Consider the following 12,789-nt stretch of genomic DNA (forward strand, 5'->3'; position numbering starts at 1 on the left):
GTCCAGTACTTTTGACTACTTCTTTACAGAAAGGAGAAAACAATATTATTAACATTTAGACAACAAGCTTAAGTCATTTTCCATTTCAAAAGGAGTTTGAGGCATTTTAATTGAATGCAAAATCCTAGTAATACAAATGATGGATTTCCTCTGGTCTCTGTTATTATATGCGCTGGTGCTATGTGATATGACTGCCCTTCACACCAGGCTACATTACTGCCAACAGTCCACTCTTACTGAAGAAAAGGATCAGGCATCAGCGGACTGACTTATATTCACAAGCAGTGCGGACTTTGTGTATATAAATGTTATTTATTTATTGCGGCACAGATGTGTTTTGCACTGACCTGTTTTCAGCATTGGTGAGGTTGCCAGTGCACTCATTGACCTCCAGGGGGCACTCACATGGACACTCACATTCATTCTGTTCCATCCTGGAGAAAAACACCAAGAGTGAGAGAGAGTAAGAAACATTCTCATTATTCTCATATGACACACAATGAGCTACATTTAATTTGTTTTCTGATGAAGTAGTAATGTTTTTACACGTCCACATATTCAGTATTTCATTAACTGAGCTTCTGCTGGATCAGGATGTGATTGTTAATGAAGTTCACACACTCTGTAATGACTCTGCTGCAGCATTATATGATCAGATCTTCATCTTTTCTGAACAAATATGCAAAACATCAATTCTGTTTTCCCATTACAGTAGGATTGTGTCTTGTTAGACAGCGACACCTCAAAGAGAGGTAAAACAGTGAATCCCTCATGAATGTATGGGCGAAGGACCGACCTGTGGCAGTTGAGACAGAGCCGGTCCACGGTGCTGCAGGCGCAAAATGCCAGAGAGTCACATGTCTCGTTGACGATACCGGCGAAGGCGTTGGTGCCGGGGATTCGGGTCAGACGGTACTTAGAACAATGGCTCCCATGGACCAGGTTGGTTAGGTCCCCCTGAGAGAGAGAGAGAGAGAGAGAGAGAGAGAGGAGTGTGATAGAGAGACATTTCAACACATCATTAGGCATTGGCCAAGTTTGCGTACACATACAAGGAATTAGACTCTGGTTTAAATTGCTCTCCGTGTGCTACACAGAAACAGACATGCAGCTAGAATCATGGAAAAGAAATAAACTGAACAAATAGGTAAAAAGATTATAAACAAAATAAAGAATAAGAATTGTGAATGACAGAAGAGAAAAGGAAAAGTTTTAGCCTAAACACAAACTCCTGAAAACATCAAAATTAACCAGACATCAGTAAATTCACTAGTAAGGCTTAATATGAGAAAAAACAAACAAATCATCTTGTGATTTTTTGTCAGATATTACGACTGGGATATGAGTCACAATTTTAGTTGGAATGGTGAATTTTGTTTCAGTTGTTTTCTTTTTGAAATGATGATGATGTGATTTTTTCTGGGTAGTGTGCCAAACAAGCACGTTTCCATTATTTATAACTTTATTTATATAATATGTATGTTGCGACACATTTTATCTTTATTTAAAAACAAAATGCAGCTCCTGCTGTTGGGTCTTGCACATATTGCAAATGTGATAATATTTCAAGTAGTAGTGCAACACTGTGACTAGCAAGGGACTTGAGGTACTTAAACAGATTAGATTTATTGACATTATACAAAATCTGCTCCTCGTTAAACTAAAAGTAGGCACCAATTAAATACTATTAACATGTTCTAAAATGTACCTTAATTATTTAAAAGCTACAACCTTAAATTGGGATTGTATACTCTCAGACTTTCTAACAACACAAACCCACACAGCAGTTGTAATGGGATTGGTACAGGAACAGTTCAAGGCTGCAACACCAAGGATCACCACAAGGTGGCAGTGTTACACTGTCACATATTCATCATTGCTCATGAGGGCCTCCAGGAGTGTATTACTAAGTATAACTGTCAGAGTGTCTGTGCAGTCATTCATAAATCCAGTTAGTCACATCACAGATCACATTGCCTCAGAGGGCTTTACAATCTGTAGAGTGAACAACAAGCAATAAATATCCCGTCTATAGAACGAATACCTCAGAGTATACAGATTACAATGACAAAATATCTGATACAAGTAGATTATAAAGACATCAGTTATCTGAGTTTTTCGGACTCACCATTATGCTGGTGTTGAACTTGTAGAAGCGCTGCACGGTGCGATCACTGAAGCTGTTGCACAGGTTTTTCTTGACAAAGTTGGGATGGTTTAGGATGTCATTGGCCACCAGTGGCTCCTGTCGTCAACAAGAAGGGGTGACGGTGTGAGAGAAAAGGAAAAACATGAAAAGGAGAAGAAAGAAGCCAAATTCAATTTTGTACATTCGTTCCTGGTCCTTTACCTTGTGTGTGATGTGCTGCTGCTCTGCAGGGGCATGACCTTTGGGGTCAATCAGAGTGGGGTGAGCGACCAGATACCCTCTGTCCTCCATGATGAAGCACCTGCAATGTGCACACACAAGTATATGTAAAGACAGCAGACACAGTGACTGGATATATGCAATTTTACATTAGTCATACTTTTTTTTTTAAATCCTTCTTTTTCACACAGTGCTTAATTCAACTTCACCCTGCATAATACAGCTCCATTCTACTTCACTCCATTCCTTAAACACTCTGCCAAATAGTGCTCCTCTCTTCCCCACACCCACTTTGGGCTAATCCTGTTTCATATGGCTCCTGAGCACCAACAGAGAGAGAGAGCATGAAGGAAATGGAGAGAGAGAAAGAGCTAGAGAGAACGAGGGGAGAAAGACGGGGCACTGGGAGAGGAGGGGGTGGAAAAAAAGGATGAAGAAAAAAACAAAAAGGAAGACAAAAAGCTGGAGAAGGTATGTAGGACTGAGACAGCAGCGACGTCACATCTCCGGCAGGAATGCCGTGATAATCCGCTTATCTCTTCTTCCCCTTTCATTTTTTCTCCATCTCTGCACAAGTTTAAGTCTTGCTCAGTAATACGGAAGTTTAGCCGCTCTCTGAATACATTCAAGAGAAAAGGCAAAGAAAGAAAAAGAAGGATGGAAGGGAGTGAGAGGGTCAGAAGATTAAAAAGAGTCAGCCAACCATCCTCTTCCTACCTGATCTTGTTGCCCTTGTCCTGGTTGCAGATGGGAAGCAGATCCAGCAGGACCTTATAGAAGTAGCGTAAGGTGAAGTCTATACCCATCACTGCGATGGCATAACCAGGAGCCATCTGAGAGCTGCAGAGAAAGAGACGGGGAAAAGGAGCAGACAAAAGAAAAACATAAAGGATTTTTTTAAATGAAGAAAAATGTTTAACTTTTCTGTTAAACTGTTTGCTGGGATTGTGTGCTGAGCTGTATGCAGAGAGACGTCACTGTCTTACAGAGAACATAAATATTTAGCAACAGCAGTCCAAAAAAAAAATCCCCTTTAAACACATACACAAAATACATCACACACACACTCTCTTTGAACCTGTGTTTACACAGGATACAGACTGCGCAATGTTATGCTTACTGAGCCAGTCATCAACACACTAATCCAGACTGATACTGACTGTTTATACTGTACATTTGGTAAACAGCTCCTATTGTATTCGTGCAGGCAGCATTGTGGCTCTAGGTTGCATTTTAAGCTCACAGAACTAGAAACATAAACACGTAAATCTCAGCCATAGTAACTTCTTAAAGCCTCTGACTCAGAGGCTGTGTCCAAAACATTCTGCTTTAACGTCTATAACAATTAACCAAAGCACGGGAATACAGTGGCTTGCTCAAGGGCACTTCTGAAGAGCAGATACTTGAAGATAACCCACACCATTTGGTTTTAGGCAGCCCTAAAGTCTCCTTTAGCCTCCTTCAAATTATCTCCCGTCTTCAGAGACCGTGTGTTCTGCTCAAATGACTTCCGGGCTGACAGCCTAACAGCCCACAATAATGTCTTGGCTCATAACAATGAAACTGTTGATTAGCAATATCTACAGAGAGCTGATCATTTTATTGTGTTTCTGAACACTCCGCAAATTACTGCCCATTATTCATTCTGTGTTTTATGGTGACTACCAACTCGTGAGGGAAATATCTGGCTCTTTAGCTGCTCAATGTTCCACTTTGTTCACCAGCTGGTCTCTAACTGTGTGCCTGCTGTTTGGTGTTGAGAAGGGCCGGACAGTTCAGCATAGTGTAACTGGTACTCTGCATTTAACCCATCCCGAGGGAGCAGTGGGCACGGGTTAACCTCTGCACCTGGGGGACCAACTCCAGATCTAAGCCAGTGCCTTCGGTCAATGGCATCGATGGGAGAATCAACCTATTTGTGCAAATTTTGATGGTGGGAAAAACCGGAATACATGGAGGAAAGCCACGCAAGCACAGGGAGAACATGCAAACTTCGCACAGAAAGGTCCTGGGTTGTTCGATCCCAGGACCTTCTTGCTATTAGGCAAGAGTATTAACCACTGCACCACCATGCTGCACTGTTGTAAATACAAATCCCAGGTCTATAACAGTTTGTCAGACGTAATGTAGGTGCTAACTACATACAAAACTCATTAGATCATAACAATGTTTTGTGTTGAAAACGTGTATGTTGAAGTAAACTTGTATGTAACGCTGTGATCCTACCCTCTCACTGAAGTTACATAGAGCAGAAACACGTGATGGGGGGCGGAGTGGCTGAGACAGAGACACCATTCACTCTATTACAAGACACTGTGACATCAACATGATTTTGAAGCTGATATTTTAAAAAGGTAAAAGTTACATAATGTTGATTAAACATCTACTTATTCAGGAAAAGACTTTGACTTAGAACTTGATTCCTCTGGCAGTAAAATGTTAGATAGCAGAGCAGTTTACTCGGGTCTTCTTCTTACCTGGATGCATGGATGGTGTGGCTGATGGTGACAACGTAGCCCGCACCGCCCACATCCAGGTAGGGTCCTGTAAAGGTGATGAGGCCAGGGTTTGCCACAGCATGCTGGTACCTGCACAAGACAACAAAGTTAAGTTCTCTTTCTTACTAACAACAAAGTCAATGAGATGTTTTGAAGATGTTTTCACAGGCTTTATCCAAACAGTCATTACAGAGAGAGAGGGGACATAACTGTGGATTATACCAGCACAATTTATGATTATTGATTATGATTAAACTGTACTTTAGAAAAATGTTTTGATTGGACTCTCTGCGTATGACCTGCACTCATGTTCTCAGTTTTACTTGGTTATTCTATAGATTTCTTATAGATTTCATGTTTTGAAAATCTAAATTTAAAAGCAAGTAGTCAAACTTTTCTGATATGATTATATATGTCAAACAACACATTTCATTTATAGCTGAATGTACCAACAAAAAGCTGTTTGAACACCTGTAAGCTTAATAAAGTTTACATAACATTATTATGATTATCATCACTTCTTTTCTTTTATCATTCCACTCAGCCTGGCATGTTTGCAGTGTTGTAAAAAAAAGTACCCAAAAGTCATTCTTGAGTAAAAGTAAAGATATCATGTTAAAATATTAATTCAGTAAAAGTGAAAGTCACCCATACCAATAATAATTGATTACAAGTCTTAAAGGTATCTTAGGTATATTAAATCTACTAAACTATCAAAAGTACAAGTAAAATTATACACATATTTACATGAATGTTTATACTGTATGCTATGCTTATCAGCATTTTTCTGAAGGTTGCAATCTTTCTTTTTTTATCCAACTGTCGATTAAATACAATCATTTAAAAATGTGCGATTTTGGCTCCGATGCAATCCACAAAATAACTGGTAACTAAAGTCATCAACTAAATGTGCTGCAGTAAAAGTACAAAATTTGCCTCAAAAATGTAGTGGAGTGGAAGTGTAAAGTAGCAGGAAATGAAAATACTTGAGTAAAGTACAAATATCTCAAAACTGTACTTAAGTACAGTACTTGAGTACATATACTTGGTTACATTCCATCAGTGTGTTATGACCCTGGGTCATTATTTTGTGTATACTGTGTATACTGATATGTCCCTCCTCCTCGTAAGGTGTGAGCAGTCTCCTCTGAGTTTGTGTGTGTGTGGGTGTGTGTGATTGATAGCAGGTTGGACCTACTGATTGGCTAGATCTGGCTGATTGCCAACCCAGGATTGGTCAGAGGCAGGAGAGGAGCCTTTTTGAAGCACCGGCTGACTGCAGTCTTCCCTCTCTCAACCTGTTTCCCCACATCCAACTAGGACTGGTGTCTAGTGTGTTAGTTAGTTTTCTGTGAGACCCAGTTTGTGAGATCCAGTATAATTTATAATCTGATTGTTGTAACTTTGTAAATAGAAAAGTGAGTGTGGTAGCCCAGTAGGAGGGAGAAGCCTTTTTGTTAACTCTTTTTTCTCCTGTTTTTCCTCATTTAGGAGTTAGGTAAGAATTTGTCTTTTTGTTACCATTTGTTGGTTTTGTGTTAGGAAGGTAGGGGGTTAGACTCTTTTTGTTTGCTGTTTTGGCTTTGTCTCCCTCTGAAGAGAAAATAAATGCTACCTTAAATATATATAACATGTGACACTGGCCTTCTTGGGAGTGGGAAGACTGGGGGAGAGCACATCATGTCATGTCTCTGGTTCCCCTAGACCAGGGGCGTAACAAGTGTTTGTATGCAAATATTTTATACAAGTCATATGGTTCATTACTCTGTGTATACAATTGTTTCAACAATGTAGTAAAAAAGGATGAAATGTTGTAATTAAAGCAGGGTTGACATTTTAAAGCAAACACTTGCCCTGGGCTGAAATGTTTAAGTCGGTCAACGGACGTGATAACTTTTAATGGATATCACACAAACTAGTAAAAACACAAAACAGTCCAGACTGCGTTAAGTTAAAAAAAACAACAACTTTGATTAAAGTTTAACCTCTGAGTAAACGTTGGGGAAAACAGTGTTTTGCATTACATTTTATTGGCTCATTAAAATCCAAAAAAAGTTTGATGAGAAAATCTTCACTTAAATCAACTCAGTAATGGCTGCTGACCAATTCAAGCACAGAAATGAACTGCAGTTTGCACATACTCATTACCTTTAACTCCTACCTACCCAACATCATCTCATACATCCTTTTGCTCCCCTTAAGCATGCACACAGACACACACACACACACACACACGCGCGCGCGCGCACACACGTCTTCACTCCTGCCCCCTCCCCCTCCCTCCTTCACACCCTCAAGCCTCACCATTGTCGGCGGGTCGGGTCGAAGGCTTTGTCCATCAGTGATCCTGGATAAATCCGGAGCACCCCACTGGGCGTTGCTATGTAACGGCGCACAATGTAGCAGTTGAGGCTACTCATTTCCATTAGTGTCATCCACTCATCCGTGACGTGACTGGTCGCCATAACCTCGTTCCTGACAGAGGACTGCAGAGGGGAGAGGACGAAGGGAGAAGGGAGAGAGAGAGGAGAGGGACGGTGAGGGAAGAGGAGGTAAAAAGAGTTGAAGAAGGAGAGGAAGGAGAGAAGAGTCTTAATCTGGGGTTGGCCTGAAATGTAAGTTGGCTAAAACTTTTGGCAAGTTTGCCTCCAGTCTCCATCAACCACAATCCTCCTTCCACCTAAACCTGAAGGGTAATTATCATTCTACTGTATTGCTGCTAAGATAGTAATTCTTACTTTTAACTAGAAGATTAACTATGAAAGTATCATCAAGAAATCACAAACAGCACAGCTCAGAAAACCAGTTTTATAGGATTAAAAGGGGCCCGATTCGGCCTAAAGCGCTGAAAAACACCCTGAAAAATCACATCTCAGTACGATTTTCAGAGAGGCTTCAAAGTTTGAAAGGGGTGATGAGGTCACTGGAGGGGGCCTTTAAGACTAGCCTGGGAATCAGAGCTGGGACCGAGGCTTAGAGTTCAAACTCTAACCCCCCACTCCCCCCAGGACAGGAATGCACACACACTGCCAAAACCACGTTGGGGTTTGTCCCCTTCTTAAAGATGCAGAGCTTCATTTCAAATCTGTGAATTTCAGCTGTAATGTAAAGCAGCCTGAAAAGATGTTTGCCAGAAATCACAATAAATAGATTTAAAATTGTGAGTAAAAAGTGCATTTAACACTTAAACTATCTCGGGACCCATTAAAATATGAATATGTGTGTACAGGAGGGCTGGATGTGTGCCATGTGTTTGTCAGGTAAACAGCATCAACTCTGTGTGTGTCTGCAGGCTGGTCTTAGCCGTGAGTTCCCCATGCTTGTGTACCTTGAGGCCAGGGTTGGCTATGAGCCTGGTGTTATCACTCAGGTAGGCGGTGTAGTGCTCCACCATGCGCTTTGTTTCTGGCTGACTGAGGTGCTCGTAGGGAGAGGAGAAACTACCAGCTGCCAACATCACAGTGGGGGACTCTGGGAAAGAGACAGAAAGGGGAACAAGGGACAGTCAGAGATGCTTATCAAAGTTTTAGAGCCGACTATGGATGTAAATAAAAGTCTGTATACTAATTTATTTCTTAAATTTATTGTGTTTTACTCCACTGCTTTGGATTTGGTGCTTGTCTTACCAACTGTGGCGAGCTGTTTGAAGTGCAGGCAGGAGCTGGGCTGACCCAGCAGGTCCAAACGATGGTACAGTAGCTTGGAGCTGGGAGCTGTGTTCAGGTTCTTCAGCTGCTTCACTGGGATCTCCGGCTGCACGTACACGATACACAGGATGAACGACGTGTCCTGAACCTAGAAGGCAAGATATGAGTGGAGGACAAGGCTCATTATTTCAATATTTCTATAACTGTCAATGTATCCCATGAAAAGAAGTTAACAAAAACCGACAACTGAGGGTAAGAGTTTCTGGTCAATAATGGAGCTCTACAGCAAAGAGCAATAATCCAGGTCAGGCTTTCAATAAAAGGTTCATACAGGTATAAAAGGGTAAAATTCATGCACTTTCAAGGTACCTAAACCAACAATGTCTCAGGAGAGACAACTCCATAAAGAGGCGGTCCTGTCTGCTCATGAAAGCGCAGAGAGCAGGATCCTCCTTTTATGTCTGGTGATTACCGCTCCAAGTTCATGCAGTGATGTAAGGGAGGAAGAGGATTGCTAACTGCAAAATGGACAGGAAGTTCGCTAAAATGACGACACGGCTCACAGCAGCTTTAATACTTCTTTTAATTTCAAATGTTAAAAGATTTTTTTGTTCCATGAGTGATTATGTGGATGGAAACACCTGAATATGCAGAATATCAAGCATTTTTCAGAGATTATATCTAAATTCAAGCATATTCCTGACCTTGAAAATATAGCAGTTAAATCTAAGCATTTTCCAGTCTTTTAAGACTTTGTGCAAGCCCTGTTATTAGTGGAATCAATTCATTGTAGGTTGTGGTATTTTAATGGGAGACTCCAGAGAATGCTGCAGAAAGCACAGAGGGTTGCTAAGAAAGATGAAAAGTGAACTTATAAATAAAATACTGGTAGTTGATGTAATTTCTACACCCCGCTCCTACACACTATTTACAAACTGGAAGCCAGAGTCACTGTGACATTACACACACTCCCCATCCCTACCAGCCCTCTTGTTCAGTGTTTAGTGTTTTAAGGGCTGCAGGCGTCTCCCCGAGAAGATAAATGTGCCCGGCTCAACATCTGCTTCCACACCACTGATTCTAAATAAACCATGCAGGGTTAGAGATTTTATTGTTAAATCATGTAAAGTGTCAAACAGTTTTCAGGAGGACCCAGGAGCTTCTCGTGACTCTCTTCTTACTTTAGTCACAAGCACAAAATGAACAGTGTGTGATGGTCATAAAGAAGTCCTGGACATTATTTGGATGTACAAGATGACAGAATGTTTGTGGGAAACAACGGACTCTTCTCAGTTTTTCTTTCTAGGTCAATTTGACATTTTTCTGGCTCTGGAGAGCTCATATTAAAAAACAGACAGCTGCCAAACTCATGGCAAAGGTGACGTGTTTGAACTGCAGTGCCTGTGTGAACACCCCCCCCACACACACACACACAAAAATGTCAAAAGCTTTTTAAAAAGGCAAAAAGTGAAAAGCCTGAATTAAGTGTGATATTTTTGCTCCTGCCAAGAACCTGAATGTCAGAAGGCAAAAAGTCTCAATATGGCGTGATGTTATTGCTGTTCTGCTGCCATTCGTTCCCTGAACACAACATTTCTGGGCCGCAGAGGAAAAGCAGATTCGAGGGACACGGACAGTTTCTGGGTGTGGGAGCGCTCGGTTTTATTACACCGACTAAATTTAAGGTGGTGGAGGTTTGGTGAAGACATTAAGGCTGGGAGCATAAATCTCTATACTGCTTTCAGACAGTGGTACAGTAATGATAAAGAGGTGAAGACCGAAATGGAATAGATAAAGAGGAAGTATATGAGATGGGTATCCTCCCACCACGACAATGGTTGGTGGGCCTGCAGCCAAAGATCATCATAAGTCTCGGCTCTGACTGTGCAAGTGCTTTGTTCTGCTTTAAATATACGATGCATTTGCTCACTTTTACTCTGAACAACTGGCATCAAATGAGGGGAACAAGAAGCAATTTTTTAAAAATTCCAGCTTCACATGTTTTAATTTACAATTATTCTCTGGCAACAAATGATTGCATCCTCTTACATCATTTATTTGACTCTTCTTTGGAGAACTCCAAGTTTCTCTGGGAAACTTTAAAATTATCATAAATTACTAGGAAAACATAACGCTATGACTCAAATAATATATAAAGTTGAAGACGTATTTATGCAGATCATTCTTGATCAGACTCCTTTATATTCATTCATATTATGCATACATGTTATTCTTTTGGTGCATTTTTTCTAAACATCACGCAACCAGTTCTTTCCCCTGCTTTTGATTCTTGAGCTGCTGTAATAATAAAATCTAGGGCGGAATCAACAAAGTTTATCTGATACCATTTGTGGGTGTCTGGACTGTGAAGGTAAATGTCACCATTGAACACATGTCACCTACCAGTTTCCAGGCGTAGCTGACGTTGTATGCGTCTTTGCTGTTGTCTCTGAGTCTGTTGGTGTGCCAGGACAGAGAGGAGTTGACAGGCACAGCAATGACCTGGCTGCCCAGAGGGAGGCTGCAGGAAATACACACAATCAAACAACAAAAAAATAGACAAACTACGCTACAAGTGAATGGCTGGAGGAATCCTGGTTTTAAATGCTGTTTGAACTCAACAGTTATTTAAGTGTTTCTCATCCTTTCTTACCTGAGGATGTTCTGTCTGACAACAGGGAATCCTGGGATGTTCTCGTAGTGGATGATGTCAGTGTGCAGGGGAGGTTCAGTCATCAGGTAGGGCCGTGTCAGTGACGGATGCATCAGGGTGTAACCTGGAAAATCAGACAAAAAGTTGACAAAAGCAACATCATTAATCAGTGCTTGTAAATATAAAGACATACAGAGACCAATCAAGGAAAACTGAATCTGCAGATAGCAGCATTAATACAACTGTTACAGACCAACAGGGAATTCTGTGGTCACTGTCAAACATGACCACGAAGAAGAAAGTGAATATAATGAATAGGCATCATTGTACGTATTTAGCTGTACTTAAATAAATAACAAATGAGGCCCCATTCACTAAAAATGCACGACTGTGAAATCCTTGTTTTGTCATGGTTGATATATGCCACTAATGATATCATGGTATAATGACTTACTGCTCCCAATAAGTTAATTATTGTTCCTGAATATGGCTGAGTCTAAATGCCACTTCATATCCCATTCACCTATTCAGGCAACTTGTGCAGTAACTGCTCTGAAGTTAGTTCAACAGAAAGTCTAGCCAAGATACAGCCGCCTCCTTATCAAACCCTTTTTCGTGAAAGCATGAAGGAAAGATAAACAGATTTAAAGTTAGGAAAACACCTCCTGCCTGTGTGCTGTTCTGCAGCGTAGAATTACACATTTTTCGGCTGTTTGTCAAACTTAAAACATTTAGAATTTTATGCTTGTAGCCTTTCCAAAAACAGCTGAGGGTGGCAGACGCTGCTCACTATCCAAAATCTTAAAATTCCGCTGAGAAAGATGACTGCATCGGCAGAGGCTCGGTATTAAACAGTATCTGGTGGTGCTAAGGAGTGTGGTGTTGTGATAAACACAGCTTCTAACAGCAGCAGTAATCATTCTGGGGAGATACTAAAAGCCCTCGGGATGCAGGATTGGGACTGAAAGCCCATCTGTTTTGAAAAAAGAAATCATGTGTTTTTTTATTTTTACATGCTTCTAAACCTCAAAGAGTGAGTGTGTTGCTGTGTCGGAGAAGCAGCAGGTGGGGCGTCTCACACTCTTTATTAAGAATCCATCTGCTGTATTACACAAGGCATCTCTGTCCTCATAAAGGGCACATGGAGAGGACCACAGCATTCAGATAGATTATACATAAATCTATATATAAATCAGTTTGGGTGCTTACTTCTTTTCAACATAAACACACATTGAAAAAGTCACAAGATAAATGCCTCAAATATTTTCACTTTACTCATCTGCTATTTTTAGTTGCAGGTCCGGAAGCCTCTTGTCATCGGTGTACTCTCCTAATCATATTTACCTACGCTCTAATTGGCAGCAGATGATTTAAATGCCAGCTAATAACCTTAATTGGACTCATTTGTCAATGTTGGCCAAGTCGCAGCACTAATAAGCACGCTGCAGTAATAAGCTGTAATTTGATGGCATATTTATTACAATAACAAACATTTCAGAGGTAAGAAAAAGAGACGCATTGAGTGGCGGCGCAGAGGAGCAGAACTCACACAGCTGCAAAAATTCACCTGGAATAATTAAGTTTAATAGTGAAAATTCTGATGCTGAACACTTATCTAAGTGA

The 12,789-nt window shown here is 40.8% G+C and overlaps 1 protein-coding gene across 1 annotated transcript in view; it reads right to left on the minus strand.

The window, feature by feature from the left end:
- Positions 1-12,789, minus strand: part of cachd1 (cache domain containing 1) — a 95,681-nt gene that overhangs the window by 14,941 nt on the left and 67,951 nt on the right. Inside the window, exons 11-21 of the mRNA XM_073475753.1 lie at positions 11,167-11,290; positions 10,917-11,034; positions 8,493-8,661; positions 8,195-8,337; positions 7,171-7,352; positions 4,846-4,956; positions 3,086-3,208; positions 2,351-2,450; positions 2,129-2,245; positions 797-957; positions 348-434 (exon numbers count right to left, since the gene is read on the minus strand). Of these exons, the coding sequence (XP_073331854.1) occupies positions 348-434; positions 797-957; positions 2,129-2,245; positions 2,351-2,450; positions 3,086-3,208; positions 4,846-4,956; positions 7,171-7,352; positions 8,195-8,337; positions 8,493-8,661; positions 10,917-11,034; positions 11,167-11,290 (1,435 nt within the window). The remainder of the gene's footprint in view (positions 1-347; positions 435-796; positions 958-2,128; positions 2,246-2,350; positions 2,451-3,085; positions 3,209-4,845; positions 4,957-7,170; positions 7,353-8,194; positions 8,338-8,492; positions 8,662-10,916; positions 11,035-11,166; positions 11,291-12,789) is intronic.

The sequence above is a fragment of the Pagrus major genome, chromosome 11 (genome assembly GCF_040436345.1).
Source record: "Pagrus major chromosome 11, Pma_NU_1.0".
Classification (NCBI taxonomy): Eukaryota; Metazoa; Chordata; class Actinopteri; order Spariformes; family Sparidae; genus Pagrus; species Pagrus major.